The sequence below is a fragment of the Alligator mississippiensis genome, chromosome 6, assembly GCF_030867095.1.
Source record: "Alligator mississippiensis isolate rAllMis1 chromosome 6, rAllMis1, whole genome shotgun sequence".
In the NCBI taxonomy this organism is placed as follows: Eukaryota; Metazoa; Chordata; order Crocodylia; family Alligatoridae; genus Alligator; species Alligator mississippiensis.
In genome coordinates this window covers 2,973,746-2,991,830 of record NC_081829.1, presented here as the reverse complement: position 1 = coordinate 2,991,830, position 18,085 = coordinate 2,973,746, and the positions used below count along the sequence as shown (strand labels likewise).

The 18,085-nt window shown below is 50.2% G+C and overlaps 1 protein-coding gene across 4 annotated transcripts in view; it reads left to right on the top strand.

Annotated features, from left to right (window-relative positions):
- RPS6KA1 (ribosomal protein S6 kinase A1) overlaps window positions 1-11,128 on the top strand; it is a 51,902-nt gene extending 40,774 nt beyond the window's left edge. For all 4 annotated transcript variants that reach the window (XM_019488928.2, XM_019488927.2, XM_019488926.2 and 1 more), the window contains 12 exons: window positions 1,760-1,848; window positions 2,652-2,716; window positions 4,767-4,869; window positions 5,203-5,330; window positions 6,314-6,439; window positions 6,929-7,018; window positions 7,710-7,868; window positions 8,085-8,246; window positions 8,992-9,068; window positions 9,217-9,334; window positions 9,581-9,718; window positions 10,046-11,128. In XM_019488928.2, coding sequence (XP_019344473.2) covers window positions 1,760-1,848; window positions 2,652-2,716; window positions 4,767-4,869; window positions 5,203-5,330; window positions 6,314-6,439; window positions 6,929-7,018; window positions 7,710-7,868; window positions 8,085-8,246; window positions 8,992-9,068; window positions 9,217-9,334; window positions 9,581-9,718; window positions 10,046-10,168 — 1,378 coding nt within the window. In that variant the 3' untranslated portion in view covers window positions 10,169-11,128. The remainder of the gene's footprint in view (window positions 1-1,759; window positions 1,849-2,651; window positions 2,717-4,766; window positions 4,870-5,202; window positions 5,331-6,313; window positions 6,440-6,928; window positions 7,019-7,709; window positions 7,869-8,084; window positions 8,247-8,991; window positions 9,069-9,216; window positions 9,335-9,580; window positions 9,719-10,045) is intronic.
- The last annotated feature ends 6,957 nt before the right edge of the window (window positions 11,129-18,085 follow it).

The window sequence follows — 18,085 nt, the reverse complement described above, 5'->3', positions numbered from 1 at the left end:
TTAATAATTTCAATGGATAATCTCGATGTTGATTTTTAAGCATTTATTTTGACTTTTACATTTTCAGGATTGGGGTGTAACTAATGTAACTGCTGTAGGACTGTGGCCAGCTGAGTGGCAGAGCTGCCATCAGTCCCAGCTCTGCTCGCCCATAGCTCCCTCATCCCTTTTGGCCCTTCCTTTTCCTTAGTTCCCGGTCCCCTGGGATGTCTGGGAGTCGCCGGCCAAACTCCAGCCAGCACGGGTCTGTAGGACTGCTCTGTCTGTTGTCTCACGCTCCATCAGCCATCGTTTTTCTTTCATCTCCTTTCTATAAAGTTCAATTATTATCGATGGAAACATTTGTTCTTCAGTCTGCGGCAAAATCGAGGTTTATCAACATTGACTGATTAAAAATTGAATCCTGCCAACCCTAGGAATGTTGCTTGCTGCAGGTTCAACACCGATGTGAAGTACTTGTATTAAACCAGCGTATGTGGAGGGTACCACATTAATGCCCCAGAACAGACTGGTGCTATCCCATTCCTCTCGCCCCATCCTCATCAATACATTAAGTGACTGCGGCATTGATGCCTGCACAGTTGAATGGGTAAAAAACTGGCTGATGGGGCACACCCAGAGAGTGGTGGTGGACGGGTCGTACTCAACCTGGCGAGATGTGAGCAGTGGGGTCCCCCAGGGCTTGGTTCTCGGGCCCGCACTGTTTAACATCTTCGTCAGCGACTTGGACGAGGGGGTGGAAAGCACGCTGTCCAAGTTTGCTGATGACACTAAGAAGTAGGGCGAGGTGGACACACTGGAAGGGAGAGAGAGGCTGCAACTAGATTTAGACAAATTACAAAAGTGGGCAGACGAGAATAGGATGGGGTTCAACGTAGACAAATGCAGGGTGCTGCACCTGGGGAGAAGGAATCCACCGCACACATACAGGCTGGGGAGCTCCCTTCTTGAAAGCACAGAGGCGGAAAGGGATCTCGGAGTCATTATCGACTCCAAGATGAACATGAGCCGCCAATGCCAGACGGCAGCCAGCAAGGCCAGCCAGACCTTGTCGTGCATCCAAAGGTGCATCTCAAGCCGGTCCAGAGAGGTGATCCTCCCCCTCTATGTGGCTTTGGTCAGGCCGCAGTTGGAGTACTGCGTTCAGTACTGGCACCGCACTTTAAAAAGGATGTGGCCAGCCTGGAGAGGGCTCAGAGGAGGCCACCCGCTCGGTGAGAGGGCAGCAGGACAGGCCCTACGAGGAGAGACTGAGGGACCTGAACCTGTTCAGCCTCAGCAAGAGGAGGCTGAGGGGGGACCTGGTGGCTGCCTACAAGCTCATCAGGGGGATCAACAGCAAAAAGACAGAGCCCTTTTCTCGCCAGCACCACCTGGGGTGACGAGGAACAATGGTCATAAGCTGATGGAGAATAGGTTTAGGTTGGAGATCAGAAGGCAATATTTTACAGTTAGGGTGGCCAAAATCTGGAACTAGCTTCCCAGGGAAGTGGTCCTTGCCCATACCTTGGGCAAATTCAAAAGGAGGTTGGACAATCACCTTTCTGGGGTCTTGTGAAGCCAGCATTCATTCCTGCCGGTGGCGGGGGGTCAGGCCAGATGATCTGCTCAGGTCCCTCCTGACCCTAGCTACTATGAAACTATGAATCCCCCCGTGCTAGAGGGAAAGGGCTGGGGTGCTGCAGGTGGATCCTGTCTACTTATTTTTCTAACAACCGATGCATCGCTTCTTTTTTTTTTTTTTTTTTTTCCTGTCTAGAGCAAAGCTGGGCATGCCTCAGTTTCTGAGCTCCGAAGCGCAGAGTCTCCTGCGAGCCCTGTTCAAAAGGAATCCAGCCAACCGATTAGGTAAGACATTCCTAGTCTCTTTGTTTCCAGGCGTGCCTGGCGCTGCATCTTCGCTCCGGTTGTCCCAGCAGGTCCGAGGCACATCTAGACTTATTTTGGCTTCTGTTCTTCTGCCCATCCTGGTACAGCTTAGATGTGAGCTCATCCAGGGGCGGGAAATTATTTCGACTGGAGGTCCACCTAATGAGTTTTAGTGAGTTGTCGAGAGCTGCAAGGGTAGCCCCGCCCCTAGTTGCCATCTTGAGACCAGAAGCCCCACCCCCTAGCCCCTGATCTTTGCCGCCAGAAGTCTCTCCCCTTGCCCCCAGAACTACTCCTTTTGGGAAGGGGGTTTGCCATCTTAAAACTGGAAAAAAAGCAAATTATATACTAAAAATCAAACATTGACCAGGAGTGCAGTGGGGCTTTCTAAGCAGCCCAGGTAGCAGCGGGTCCCGGGTGGGGACTGCACGCGCAGGTCCCCACTGGTACCGCAGCGCTGGGGCCAGTGCCGGCGGCAGCTGGATGGAGCCACCACCACCTGGGCTGCCTAGAAAAGCAGTCCTGCTGTGCAGCTGCCCCAGCTCCGCTGCGTGCCCTTGGGGTGGCAGGACGTGCCACAGCTGGACAGTGCCTGGGCAGGCGGGACCGAGGGACCCGCCATGGGCCGAACGGAGTCCTGCCATGGGCCACATCTGGCCCTCAGGCCATGTTTTGCCCACCCCTGAGCTAATCCCTGCTCACGTTGCTCAGGGGTGACAGCTGTGTTGTGCCGGCTGACAGTAGCCTATCTAGCTGTAAATCCAGAGTGGTTTCTCTTTCAGGTTCTGGTCCCGATGGGGCAGAAGAGATCAAGCGCCATCCTTTCTACTCTACCATCGACTGGAACGTGAGTGCAGAACCCTTCTTCCTGGCTCTGGGATCCTGCGTGTTCTCGAGTGTCCTTCCCACCGACCGGGGGTGGCACACGCAACCGACTCTTACCCCTGCAGTCATATAGCTGGGCTCGGCTACAGATAGAGAGAGATAATCTCATCTATTTCTAAGCATTTCTTTTGATTTTTATTGATTAAAATGTTCAGGGTTGCATGAAATTAGGGCTGTGGGGGGCAGACAATTTATTAATGACAGTATGCTATTATTATAGTGCGGTTTAGCTGCCTGCCGCAACAAAGGTAACTGGTGTAAGACTGCAGACAGCAGAGTTTCCATCAGCCCCAGCTCCACTCGCCTGCCGGTCCCTTGTCCGCTTTGTCACGTCCTCTTCTTTTGTTCCCAGTCCTCTGAGGTTTCTGGGAGTTTCAGTCCAAACCAGTCAGCACGGTTCTGTAGGGCTGCTCCCCCTGGCATCACACCTCCTTCAGCCATCATTTTTCTTATGGCCCCTTTCTATAAATTTTGATTATTAAAGACGGAAATATTTTTTGTCGGCCTGCGAGCGTGAGGCGAAATCAACTTTTATCAACATTTACCAATAAAAATCGAATCCTGCCAAGCCTACGTATCACACAGGCTCGAGGCTATGAACCATCTCTTGCAAGAGGAGGATGTGGAAGTTGATCCGGGGCTTGGCATGGCAGGGGGAGTGTTGAAGACTCATTCCTTTCCAGAAATCTGTCTCCATGGATCTACCAGGGGAACGGCAGGGTTGTACTTCACAGTTCTCCAGTTGAAAGTGTTGGTGGCTCCCACTGGGATATGGGAAATAAGGATTCAGTTACCTTCCTCCCAGGAGCAAATCCAGTTTCTTGGTGCCTCGCTTCCCCAACTGTACTCCCCTCCCTAGCAGGGCTCTTTTGAGGCGTTCGGGTCTTTAGGAAGGGAAGGCATCAAACCATTAGAACAAACCACCACTGATGATAGCAGGGTTTCTCTCAAAGTTATCTTCACAAAGCAACTCAAAGGCTGTGACAGGGAACTCTGTGCAGTTTTGGGCCCCCATGCCAGAAAAGAAGTGGACAAGTTGGAGAGAGTCCAGCGGAGGGCAGTGAAAATTATTTGGGGGCTGGGGCACACGACTGCTGAGGAGAGGCTGAGGGAAATGGGCTGATTTAGTCTGCAGAAGAGAAGACCGAGGAGGGATTTGATAGCAGCCTTCAACTCCCTGCAGGGGGGCTGCAAAGAGGATGGAGCTGGACTGCTCTCAGTGGGGGCAGATGAGAGAACAAGGAGCAATGGGCTCATGTTGCAGCCAGGGAAGTTGAGGTTGGATACAAGGAAAAAAATTATCACTAGGAGTGTGGTGAAGCACTGGAACAGGTTACCTCGAGCAGTTGTGGAGTCTCCATCCTTGGAGGTGTTTAAGACCTGGCTAGACAAAGCCTTGGCTGGGATGATGTAGTTGGGGCTGGTCCTGCTTTGAGCAGCGGTTGGACTAGATGCGACTCCTGAGCTCCCTTCCAGCTCCCATTTTCTATGATTCCTTCAGGGACGGATCAATCGGGTGTAGTATCTGATGCTAGTGTGAGGTGGGAGGAGGTGATAGAGCAGGGACCATCGAGCTTCCTGACCCCCTAGCTTCAAACCAACATCTTGATGTGGGTGAGAGCCACAGGATGCACAACTTCGAAGAGGCGCATCCCCCAAACTGCTGATCTGAGTGCAGCTGCTGCCTTCTTCAAGAGCTGCTTTAAAGCTGGGAGCTGCAGTCTGGCGATGGAGACCGGTAGTGTAAACCACTAAGTGGACCGCTGCTCTTTCCCTTGTCAGCAACTGTCTCCCGGGTAGGGGGAAGTGGGGGAGAAGGGAAGGCAAGCTCCTGTCCCAGATGTGACCACAGATAAACAAAAAATCCTTTCCAATGAGTTTCCCCCTTGATTGCTGAGCTCTAGTCGAACACTGAACTGCCAAGGAGGTCCTGGAAAATCCATCCTCTTGTGAGCATGTGGCCGTATCTACAGGGAAAGTCTCAAACTGCATCCGTGGCCTTTGTTTTCCAGAAGCTGTATCGCAGGGAAATCAAACCCCCCTTCAAACCTGCAGTGGGCCGGCCGGACGACACCTTCTATTTTGACACGGAGTTCACGTCTCGAACGCCAAAAGGTTAGCGGGAGGCTGCTGTGCGGGAGCCTGACACAGGACGCTTTGGCTTTGCTGCCCGTGGTGCTGGGGGGTGCATAACATTGGCTCTCCTGTTCTAGCAGCGCTGGAGAGTGAGGGGCACAGACTCCACACGGTGGAGGGCGAGGGGGCAGAGGCAAATCTGCAGGGTGCTCCCTCAAATAAATTTCCCCGTCACTTAGGGACTAGCCTGAAGTGTGAATGTGGCCTAGAGGAGCTTGGGAGCCTTTTAGTAAGGAGGGGGCGTGGGGAGCGCACTGGCTCTTGGCAGGATGCCGTCGCAGCAAGGTGAATCCTCTCCCTGACCCATTGCAGACTCCCCTGGAATTCCCCCCAGTGCCGGGGCCCATCAGCTCTTCCGTGGGTTCAGTTTTGTGGCAACCGGCATGATGGAGGATGGCAAAGTCAAATCTACCCAAGCACCTTTGAACTCCGTGGTCCAGGTAAGAGGCACAGACCAAGGACAGTCCTGTCTTAAACTGCGGTACTTCCAGCGGGCCCGGGAGCTCTGCATGAGGTCTTCGGGAAAGGCTGAGGGGGAGTTTGGTGTCTTGGAGAAGGAGGAATTTGCTCTTGCGAGTTAAATGGTCGGTTCTTCTGCAGATTCCAGAACGTGTCAGAATTATTGTGTCAGTGGCTGAGCAAGGCTGTGGGTGAGAGCCAAAGAAAAGACGGCTCCTGATCACCCACTACAGGCCAAAAGGCACGGCCCATACTTGGCAGAGACAGATCTCTCCCTAACCACCTGCAGAGAGGTTCAAAACCAAACTTCAACATGCTATAAGGTTCCAAAAATACCCACGGGACTTAGCTAAATCATGCATGTCAGACGTATGGAGCCAGGAGTTTTGAGTCATGCTAGGGCCAGAACAGTCCTATGTCCTGCAGAGAGGCAGGTTGTCAGGGCTCCTGCCTCTCTTGTGTACCCTGGGATTTTTCAAAAGCGCTTTGAGGGAATTAGAGACCCAGATCCCACTGGAAATTCAAAGGTGCCCGAGGGAGTTCAGTACTTAAATCCTGCTGAACATCCAGTCTGAAAGAGTAAGCAAAGCACCCTACATGCTGAAGATCTAGTGAGTCTTCTATAACTTCCCTTGGCTGCTGTATTATATAGCCAAAGCCCCTTCATCTCTGATGTGTGTCACCTGCCCACTGTCCTGGAGGTACACCACCTGCTGATGTGTGGCCATGGGCACAGTTTGGAGCTGGAAGATACTACAGATGCACAAGACGTGATGATGCTAGCACAGCAACTTGTTTGCCCTGGCTTTGCCTCTTTCTCCTACCTGCCGGGGAGTATAAAAAGTCGTGGTGGGGAAGTTGAAAGCAGCCAGTCAGTCCATTCCTATGTTGTTTGTGCTCAGTCGTTATGGTGTAATGAGGTTCTTGAATGTTAAATCTTCCCCCTCGTTTCATTGTCTCGTAGCAGCTGCATGGCAAGAGTCTCCAGTTCACCGATGGCTACATAGTGAAGGAGGCCATCGGCGTGGGCTCCTACTCTGTGTGCAAACGTTGCATTCACAAAGCAACCAACACGGAATACGCAGTCAAGGTCTGAGACCTCCCATCTCACATCTGCACTCCCACGGCCGGGTTTCCTTCTTGCTAATAGTGGCCTGAAGAAGATCTAAAAACAAAGCCTTGCCCTCTTGAGTGCAATGTCAGTGGCTTCTCACGTGGCAGCGTGCTGGATGTCTGCTCTGGGAGGGATGGGGAACCGGCACTCTAGGAGGAGAGTTCAATACTGCGCCTCACTTTGTATTACTCAGGCTCCCTGTCTCGGGTCTTGGGGAACACTTCCAACTTGTCCCAACCTGAAGACAGGCTGCTTGGAACCAGGGGGCTCTAGAACTGGTACTAAGCAAAGAAAAGTTCAAAAGCAAACGTAAAGCAGGCAGTGGGGAGTGGAAGTTGAATAAATCCCTCACCGGGTAGATCCTGCAGCGCGCTCCACTTCTTTCTCCCCACGCTGCTCTGTCCCATCTCCTGCCTTGCAGAAGGACCCCAGCTCTGGCTAACCTTTTTACGCTCGCTCTTGCAGATCATTGATAAGAGCAAACGAGACCCTTCGGAGGAGATGGAGATCCTGCTGCGGTACGGGCAGCACCCCAACATCATCACACTGAAAGATGTAAGTAGAACCTGCGCGGATGGGTTCAGGATACGCCAGAACAGTTGCCTCTTCTAAGCAACCCTCCTCCCTGTCCCCCAGCAGTCTGGTCCGTGGAGACCTCAGAGCTGCTCAGCACGTGCTGAAGGGGAGGGAGAGAGGATTCTTCCTGTGTTGTGTGTAGACTGTGGTGAAGCTCCAAAAGGGAGCTTCAGAGGCACCCGGCTATCCCCTGCCTGCTGCAAAGACTGGCTCAGAGTTGCAGATCTCCTTCCAGCTAGAATCCGGCCGGCTTCCCCTGTGCCCTAGTAGAAGAAGCCGCTCTACAAGGTTTACAGGACAGGGGACACCTGTTATTTTTTGTTGCCACCAGGTCTTCCAGTGCTGAGCTGCGCTTCTTTGATCCCCGCTCTGCTCTAAGTGAGCACGTGCACCATTAAACCAGTTGGTTTCTCGGTGTTGCTTGGTAACCGAGGCTGGGGCAAAGGAAGCTCTCAGCTTGAGCTCGTCAAAACTTGGATTGACTTCAGGTTTTTTTAAGAGCTCGTGAAAGTTCATTCCAACTACCTGAGGCTGAGCAGGCCGTAGTAGGATGCACATAATATCACTCGCTCCTTGTGTGGCTATGAGCAACGCTGTCTGCAGGACTTTGGAAAGCGTGTGTGATCACTTCTGTTTGTAGTGACTCTTCCCTGTATATCTGCCTTGGCAGGTGTATGAGGATGGAAAGTATGTTTATCTGGTGACTGAGCTAATGAGAGGAGGGGAGCTGTTGGACAAAATCCTCCGGCAGAAGTGCTTCTCTGAGCGGGAGGCCAGTTCTGTCCTCCATACGATCTGTAAAACGGTGGAGTATCTGCACTCTCAAGGGGTGAGTAGGAGAGGCTGAGAGCCTGGCCTGTTCCCGTTCAGCTTGGTGAGAAGCAGGCTGGCCCAGAGCTGCTGTTTCCATGAAAGTAGCAGTGCATCGTGTTAGGGTTGATTTCAGTCGTGGAGCCAGTCTGTGCGGTCGCTGTGCTGGAAGGATGACTGTAGTTGCTATGGGAGAAAGATGTTGCAATGGCACCTTCTGCTTTTTCCTTTGCAGGTAGTTCACAGGGACTTGAAACCCAGCAACATCCTCTACGTGGATGAGTCGGGAAACCCGGAAAACATTCGCATCTGCGACTTCGGCTTCGCCAAGCAGCTGAGAGCAGAGAATGGCCTTCTCATGACCCCTTGCTACACCGCAAATTTTGTGGCCCCTGAAGTGAGTGCCTTGTAGCCCGAAACTCTTCTCTATCTCTTGCTGCCTTCCCTCAGGCTGCAAGCCTCCCTGCCTACATCAGCTAACCTGTTAAATATAGAGCAAGCCTGGATCTCATGTTCTGCCAGCGTGGCTGCTTTTGGAGGAGGGGGTAGTAACTCCGCACTGAGGATTTTCACTAATGGATGTTCTGTGACTCCTTTTAACCCTCTCATCCGATCCATGGCGTCTCTAAAAGAGAGACTCATCTATTGTCTTTGTTCACATATATATTTTATTGAAAGCGTTATGCATCTATTGTCTGAAGTGATGGCTGGATTTAAAACCAGAATGAAGATGCTGCAGGATTCACTGATTTTTCTTTCCACCTTCACTCCCCTCTCCTACCCACGCCCGCACACACAATACGACCCCACTTCTGGGTAGTGGTGGGGCTATCGAAGCGGTGCCTCTGTTCCAAAACTCTTGTGTTAAAGGGCAAGTACACTTGCTGTATGCCGTGTGTCATTCACTTAGTCATGATTATGAAGACAAGCTCTGAGTTTTGTTTTGATGCATCTAGGAGGCTCCTTTGGCATCAAAAATCTGATTTGAATCCTTGACTGCGCCTCTGGTGTCATTACATGGCAGAGCCCCAGGAGGAGCCTTGTGCTCAGTTGTGCGAGATCAAACCGCTGCTCAGTTGACGCACTAGGAGCTCTGGTCAGCTGAAGCACCTGAAATCTTTCCCTGTGCTTCCTCTGTTCAGGTACTAAAGCGTCAAGGCTACGACGAGGGCTGTGATATCTGGAGTTTAGGGATACTCCTCTATACGATGCTGGCAGGGTAAGTACCCCCATCTCTTGTCATACAGGTACAGTAAGCAGTGTGATTGCTGCAGTGAGTGATATGTGTCCTTGTTTGTCATTTTAATTCAGGCTGAACTTTTGGTTACTTGGCTGTGAGCAACCTGCAAACTTCTTTTCCCTTTCAGGTACACACCATTTGCCAACGGGCCCAATGACACTCCCGAGGAGATCCTGCTGCGAATAGGAGGCGGGAAGTTCTCTCTCAAAGGGGGAAACTGGGATACAATATCTGATGCAGCCAAGGTAGGATTTAATGCCTGAATAGAGGTGACCAGCTCCAGTCAAGAATGGACAGCCGTAGCTTCCCCACCATTAGCCACTGAGGCTCAGCTACGTCCCCCAAGTATCTCCTGGGCACATCTACCTGGGCAAGCTGTTGTCATTTCTTCTGGGCAGCTGGGCATATCTACGTGGGCAAGCTGCTGCACCCCAGGCCTGGTGGATCTCTCTCCTCTTTCTGAAGTCTTATTCCACGAATGTTTTCTCCAGGATCTGGTATCCAAGATGCTCCATGTTGATCCTCACCAGCGCCTGACTGCCAAGCAAGTCCTGCAGCACCCGTGGATAACACAGAAGGACAGCTTACCCCGGAGCCAACTGACTCACCAGGATGTACAGCTCGTAAAGGTACCGACCGTGGCGTGGTGCTGCTACTCTGGTGCTTTCAGCCTTTTCTAGTCAGAGCAGAGCTCAGGTTTGGGGGTGGTGATCAAGTTTTACCTGCCGGAAGGGCATGAGGCGGATACGGGGGAGATGTGCAAGGCAAAAAGCCAGACTTTGCACAAAAGCTGTTAGGAGACTTCTGATAACCGTTCTCAAAAGGGCTGAACTCCTTGTCCGTGGGAGAGCCTGTCCTGCAGTCATTTTCAGTGGGCTGACATACCTGCATGCCTCTCTCTGGCTGGGTGGGGTCCCGTGACACACCAGTGACCTCTCTTCATCCTTCTCTCCAAGGGAGCGATGGCTGCAACCTATTCTGCATTGAACAGCGCCAAGCCAAGCCCCCAGCTGAAGCCCATTGAGTCCTCCATTCTGGCACAGAGGCGGGTGAAGAAGCTTCCCTCCACCACACTGTAATAAGAGCCTGGGGCAGTCCAGGGCCATGTTTTACGATGCCTTTGCTCCTGATTTTTGCACAAGCTACTGAAGACTGGGAGTGGAAAGGCAGGAGTCAAATAAGGCCTGGAAAGAAGCCCACGTGTGGACTCTTTACCCAACCCATGTCAAGGCCAAGTGCCTTTCTACTTCTGAAAGACCAGCTCCTCTTGTGAGCACGCCTTTACCTATAGGAGCTCACTGTAAAGCCTTTTGTTTAAGGGGGGAAAAAAGTGTAAATTGACGCTGTTTTTAAAAGGATTCTTTTGTGTATATGAGAAGTAGAATGTACAATCCATGTAACGTTGGCACTAACGAGCAGCCCTGGTTCTTGCCTCCTGATGAAGAACCAGGCCTTGATCCTAGATGCATCGCCAGGGCTGGCACAGCTGCAAGTCTGTCTGTCTGTTCTCAGCTTCTCGTCCCCTCCCCAAAGCCAAACCCGTAGTTCTTTCCAGCGCGACCTGTTGTCATAAACTACTCCCCATCTTCACCCTCCTCCCCCTTTGTGTAGAGAGTGTAAAGCCAGTTCTTGAATTCCAGCCTTGTCTTGGTTTGTTTCGACTTTCTTCCCTTCTCCTCACCAAGCTACGTGAGTGCTGTACAAGTGTGTAAGAGTCTGACTCGTGATCAACACCTACCTGGATGTCTGTAGGGTCTGGGTCGTTCCTCCATCCACATGTCTATTCCACCATCACCTCCAGCATTCGTTCAGGATTTTGTCTGCTGAGCAGATGTGGATGTGGCAGAACTCTCCTCTGTAGCAGTGTTGAGGTTCTGGGTTGGTGTTGGTTTCTCTCCCAAATGTTTTGCTTTGCATCACCGATTCTTGCAAAGAGGAAAAAGAAAACCTAATATTTTTCTTATTTAACTTTGTTCTATGGCTTATCTCAGGGTTTCTTTCTGAACTGTACAATAAACTTGTAATTCAGTTGAAGTTTATTTTGCTGACTAAACATTAACTTATTCTGTCGCTAAAGGAATGAACAAGACTAGCCCCTTCCCCTCTGAACTGGGGATGATGGGGATTTTCCCCCTGCCTTTTGAAACTTACACAAAGCTTTTCATCTCTGGAAGCACATCTCCTCCCCATAGATCTCTCTGTGACGAGATAACAAGACATTTCTGCTCGCAACACTGCTTCTGCCACCTTCCCTCCGCAACCAAAAAAATTAGGACTGAGCCACACGAAAGGTGGCGGAATATGGCCTACGGAGGGGAACTCTCGTTTACAAATTAGATCACAATCCTGATTGAAACGAGCCCTCGGCAGGGATTCCTAGCTTTGTTCATTTGAACCTCTGAGACGTTCCGATACAAATAAGAAATGTGTCTGGGATCCTGGCAGCCAGGTCCTCTCCAATGAGGGTGGAAGGGAAGTCTTGAAACGGCAGATGTCCGAGGATGTGGCTGCTATCAGAAAGGGAGCAAGTCTCTCCTAGTGAGTGATTATCGGGTATAGTGGCTGCTCCCATGAAAAGAAGGAAACCTCTTATTTCAGTTTGTCCCAGTAGACTTTAACAGGTCCCTCCAGATTTTTAAATTCCCTTGCAGAAATACACCACTACAATTTTCTTCTCCCTTCTTGATTCCTCCGTCACTTACTATTGTTTTCAGCTAGTTAAAACCTGAGATACTTTAATTAAACGGTGAAAACAGCTGCATTTCCCTGGTCCCCAGTCTCTCTTCTCTTTATAGCGGTGATTCTCAGCCAGGAAGCCATGGTGCAGCAGGGTGCCGTGAGATCCTTTTAGGGGGCTTGCACAATGTTGGCACTGTTAATTATGCAAACACCTCCACAGGATGCAGAAGGTAAACCCAGAGATTTCAAGTAGGCATCCAAAGGGCTGACGTCTTTCTGAGGGTTTTGCAACAGAAGAGTCGCTCTGTTATTTTTCCATAGTCACAAAACAAGTGACAGCCAGGAGCTGGCATTTTCCGAGGGGGCCTGGTGTCTAAAAAGGTCGAGTATCTCTGCTTCGAGGAAGCGCGGGTGTACTTTCCACAGTGACGGATTTGCCTTAAGTTGCTCAGTTCCTATCGGTGCCCCGTGGCCCCACCACCACAGCCGGGCGTGAAGCTTAGCTGCTGAGCTGATTCCTCCTGATGGTCGCCAACAAATGTATCGGGGAAGACCTGCCTCCCTCGGGAAAACTGCCTAGCAGTTACGGCAGAGCAACGATTCACTGTTGTTTAACTGGGCGCTGTATCAAATCTGGACCCAAGGAGTTTTAATCTGGAATTAATGACTCTTTTCCAGAACAGTGTCCACACCAGGTTGTGACGGGATAATGATAATGCCCATCAGGTTCCTCCTGGGGCAGATGTTGGTGACTCTCTTGGGACAGCAGAAACTGAGGTCCTGAAGTCACTGGAGTTATGACCACTTAAAGGTCTCTCTTTGGCCTTGATCTACTCCCTTGTATGTAACGGATGCTTTAAAATGTCTTTTGCTCCAGCTCTGGTGCACGCTATCTGCCCAGATCCCAGCTGAGGAGGCTGCCTTATGTTTACAGCAACTTGCAGAGACTTTGATGTCAGGGACCGTCCCCCCTGCGCTCTTGATGTCTCTCTCAAATGATCTACGTCCTGTACGACATTTTTGGCCCTCAGGGAGCCGATCACAATTATTCTGGAACGCAGCAATGCTTCCTTCCGATCTGGAGTTGAAATATTAGCTGCTAACCAGGCTGGCTGTGTTGTGAAGTGCTGCTCTTACTCGCCAGGCCCAGAACAATACGGGGGGTTTGCGTCGCTCTAGAAACCAAATGTTGGGGTAAGAGCCTAGAGCATGGAGAGAGATGCAAGGAGCCTGCCGTAGCACTCCCCAGCAGTGCTGCTAGCCATTGTCTGCCATGCTGGGCACTGAAATCCGCAAAACTAATTTTGACTCTCTAACTGCCTTGTTAACTTTCTTCTGGCTACTTCTTTATATCTACAACCCCCTGCAATTAAACTGTTTATATACACGCTGAGCACAAGACTTTGCTTTGCTCAGCCAACCAGGGAGAGAGGAAGACCTGTGCTTCAGGGCACGCCTGGTTGGCAAGCTGCCCACGGTTGGGAAGAAATTTTTATTTTTATTCTGTGGATTATTTTGAAACTGCTCTGCAGCGTGTTGCTTATGCCAGCTCCTTCGGGAGCTGGTGCTGGTCCCAGGCGAACAGTAAGTTTCCTAAATGTGAGGGGTACGCACACCCTCGCCCGGAGTCCTGGCTGCAGGAGAGTTCGTGCAGTTCAAGCTCTCGCCTGCTTTGTGTTTGCACGGCCGACCTTCTAGTGCTCCGTCCTCGGAGATGCTTTTAAAGATGGATGGATTCGTTTCTCTGCTTCCTCTCTCCGCCCTGGTACCTGCACGCACTTTTTGGGGAATGGTAAGTTCCTGTCTGTCTTTCGTGTGCACCATTACCCTCTAGCGGCTGAAACAGCCAGCCTTTACCATCCTGTTAGAGGCCAACAGTAGCTCTCAGCCTTTTCTGGACTCGCGGCACCCCTCCGTAACTCTGCCGTGCGCTCTAGTTGGGAATCACTGGATGAGCCTGCTTCAAGTTCAAGGAGAAGAGGCTTTGTTGGACACTATTGCTGTCCTGTGAGATTCAGCAGCTTGTTCCTTTCCTTTTATAAAAGCATCTTACTTTGCACATTTTCTTTCTTCCTCTTAATTTTTTTGTTTCGGTAAATTCTGAACAAAAACCTCCCTTCACCCTTTAGAAGCTGGAGGCCTGTTGCCAAGACCATTTCCTGCTCTGGTTATTAAAATATTATGGTGTTGTGGTCCTAAAGCTTAGCTAACTCAGTGCATTGTTCCTTTGGAAAGTAGCTGCGCTTGCACCAACCTCATTCAGTGAAGAGCCTTCCTTTGACTAGCAGGCTGGTCTAGAGACCTGGGGAGAATGAACAGACATGGAAAAAGCTCGGTTTCGTAGAGTGGGTGCAGCGCTGGTGTCGGCAGCTGATCATTTAGAACTGAAGAGGCGCTTATTTGTGTCATTATAAAATTTGCAGTGGTAAGTGGCTGGATGGTGGGAAGTGGGAGAAGTAATTCTGAGCAGAGAGGGTTGCGTGCTAGGGACAGGTGAGCGGTCTCCCTTTCACGGCTTGTTTTCAGGCTTGAACACGGTGGGGTGGTGGTGAGGAGCAGAAGGGGCAGATCCTTGGCGGGGGGGCATGTAGCTGGAGTCCCTGGAAACCAGACTTCAATTTTTCTTGTAAAGTTTATTTTCATGCTTTTTTATCATCTGGGTCAGGGCAGGAGAGAAGGCCAGTATCCCCATCTTAGGCCTACCCATGTAGTTGTTCCTGGCCTCAGGCTGTCCTTGAGGTCCCTTCCAGCCTTACTTTTCTATGCGTCTACGAGTCTATCGTGTCAGTGCTTTTATACTCAAAATATTGTTTTATATGGACTTTAGAAAGGAATCTGTCCTTTTAGCTACCACAGACCTCTCCTCCCTACACTATCATACCTCTTCTCTTTAGCTAAGCAAGATCTCTCAAGCACGTGTTAACAGCTCGAGTGTCCAGGGTCTGGAATAGACTCTCCCCAGAGGTGGTCCGCTCGCCTACTCTGGATATCTTCAAAAAACATCTGGCCTCTCCCCTTGCTGGGATCATTTGATCCCAGCAGTCTTTCCTGCCCAAGTGCAGGGGGCTGGACCTGATGATCTCGAGGTCCCTTCCAGCCCCTAACATCTGTGGACCCGTGAATCTACGAACCTTACCCCAGCAGGACTTCGGCCACTGAGATCCCCTGCTTCACCTGTGCCAGGGGTGTTATGTCTTGCGGTTGTGTCAGGGTTGGCTGTGTAGTTTTGCTAAGAGATCAGGCAGTGGATTTGCAAGGGATGATCTTGCTTCATGCGAGGGGATAGACTAGATGACTTCTGGAGGTCCCTTCCCTTCCAACTTTTCTAAGATTCGAAGGCTGGAGTTGCAAGGTCAGCCAGCTGAGAGAGGTGATGAGATGGGATGGCAGAGGAGGAATAACTCTTACAGGTATGAACTCTGGCTAATTTTCCAGACACGCAGTGTGGAGCTCCCTGCAATTCTGCGAGACTTCCCAGAACAGCTCTCTGCTGCTCGCGGCATGCAGAGTTTCAGGAAGACAAGTTTGCTTTTTCAAACTTTCTCTTGAACTGCCCCTGCCCCACCAGTCTTCTCGCTGGAAATTGGCTCTGGCCATAGGTGTGCTATAAACACTGTGGCTCCAATCCTGGTGCTGCCTGTCCATCTCCTACAGCAGCCCAGAGCAGGAATAGATGCCGCATGTACAGATTTGAATTTCTGGAGAGCCACCCACCCCTTCAACAGAAGAGTGAGGCCACAGCAAGCAGCTAGCCCATGAGCGCTAGGTTTGAAGAGTTCATCTCAGCTGCATCCTACAGTAGTTTGCAGTTGTGTCCGCAAGAGGGTGTGATGAGTCCGGCTGTTTGCTGCCTGACTGGCCTACAGAGCTAAGAATTTGGTGTGTGGCGCTTCACCGAGAGACGTGACGAGCTTGGGAGCAGGTGACGTACCTCCAGGGAGAGCCCCCAAGCTCAGGTCTGACAAACAAGCCAACCTGTCACTACCCCTACTTACCGGCCATCCACTTTCTCAGTCCTTCCCTCTATCAAAAGGGGGCCTGCCCAGCTCTTGCACACCACAAAAGATGAGCTGCAATGTGTGCATCTTGGCCCGATGTGAAGTCCCCTCACAATTGGGTTGTGCAACCTCCTTGCCGACTTACCTCCTCGGTGAGATGTCCAATTAGACTGTCGTGGAAGCGCTCGTGTGGCTTCTACTGGAAACCCCAGGAAACCTACCCTGTCGGCTTTTCAGAGCAGAGACTTCATCCTGCATTTTTGCCTGGTGCCTCGCAGGCTAGCCCTCCTAATCCTGTCAGCATTTGGATGATGTAAATAATAAATTTGCACAGCAGGGATGGGAAGGGAAATAGCTCAATTAACATATTCATTCCAAGTCAGTGTTTAGAGCGACGGTATTCATTTATAAGCCAGTCATACTCCAAGGAATATATTGCTCTCCTCCAAGAACACCCTTTTGCACCAAGTTTGCTTGGACTTTGCTACAGTACCAAGAAAGCAGCTGGTGAAGGGGAAGAAGCCAAACGGAGTAAGTTTTCTCACCTTGAAGGATTACTTGAGAATACAAGCCAAAATCCTAGTCTTGGGATACAGCTTGGGCCATCAGAATATTCTTAAGAACCCCTATCATCTTCCATTTGTCATATTCGGCCATCAGATTTTCTCGGCAACTCGGTGAAAGCAACTACAGCAGCCCTTCCCATTAGCAAGGCCAAGTTTAAATATAGTTTAAGCACTGAAAAGAACAAAAGGGAGGGGGAGTGCTAATTATACAAAGCCTTTCTACATCAGCTGATCTCACTGATAACTTATCAACAAGCCTAAACTCTGTGTGCCGGGTTGCTCAAATGCCGTCTTGTTGTTTAAACAGCAGATGGTGCAGCAAACCTACAACAGGTGCAACCTCTTCAGCTTAATACAAGAGATCAGAAGAAACAGAAATTCCTCTTTTCCCCAGGGGTGTGTTTTTTTTCTCCAGGCAAACGGCAAGCTGGTCATCTTGGATATTTGCAACAGGAGGAAGGGGGCGGAAAACAAGTTTAAGCCAGGTACATTAAGATAGAAGAAAGCACTTCTGGGTGGGTTTGGTCCCATTCCCTTGGCAGCTTCTTTCTACTATGAGTCTCTGGAAGAGCGAGAGGACGGGAGAAATAGATCGCGGCGTTTTCTCGCACGCTTCAAAATTCTCTGACACCCTTCAGTCATCTCGTGTTCTTCTCAACTCAATGATAGCGCTTTACATCCTCAAAGTACTTTCTACATGTTTAATTACTTCATCATTTAGATTCAAGCCAGAATTCCTCCACTCATCTTTATGACTCAAAATTTCTTAAACTAGTTCAAATGATGTAATTACAGGTAGGGCTTTGTGAGGGCTTCCTTTAGAGAAGCCTCAATTAGCAGGGCCTTATCAATACTGCAGGTGGTGGCTTTGAACATCTGCAAAGTGAAATTTCACCACTGCCCACCCAAGACCATTTTAGTCTGCTCTCCACGTTGAGAGGCTGTCTCCGTCCCAAGATAGAGAACTGGTATTTTCACTGCGTCAGGCAGAGGACAACCGTGTTGTGCTCGTCTCCCTTGCTTTTTACTTACGTGATTTGTACAGTGGTTTTTATTTTCATAAGGTGCTTTTACCACATTTCTAGGACTTTTGGATGAATGGTTGCCTGTAAACACAGGAGATGCTCTGGTCCAGGATCTCTCTTCACGTCCTAGGGTTGTTGCATTTGTAGCATAGACACAACCTCTGGCCACGTCTACCTTAGACCTGAGCCACGTTTGATACCCAGTGACAACCATGACGCCTGCTGCCTTATGTAGTAGGAAAAGTCAGATTTTTGATTAATTCCAGTCCATTTAGAGAAGCATGCAAACACAACCCAAAGGGAAGAGGTAGATAAATAACTGATACTTTAATTTTTTTTCCACAAGTAACTGATGAAAGGTGCTGACTTGACAGGCCTGGAGAGGAAAGTCTCTGCTTGTTTAGAGATCAGGTCTGGCACAGGCAAGCTTTCTCCTGCTTTCCCATTACAATACCTCAAATCAGACTTGCAAAAACCACTTCTGCCTACTGCACCCCCTTCAGCGTGTTCAATGTTTGGCTTCTCTGAGCCCGTAGGGAGGCCTGTTGTAATGATGGATTTTGCAATGTGGATTGAAAGTGGCAACCTAAAGGTGAAAGCCTCTGTATCAAATTACCAGTCGCCTGAGCCATCCAGCCCCCCAGAAATGGACTTTTCACCATCAACAGTGGAAAGATTTGAGTCACATGTTTTGCTTGTCAAGTATCTGCACAGTGAATTAATCCATG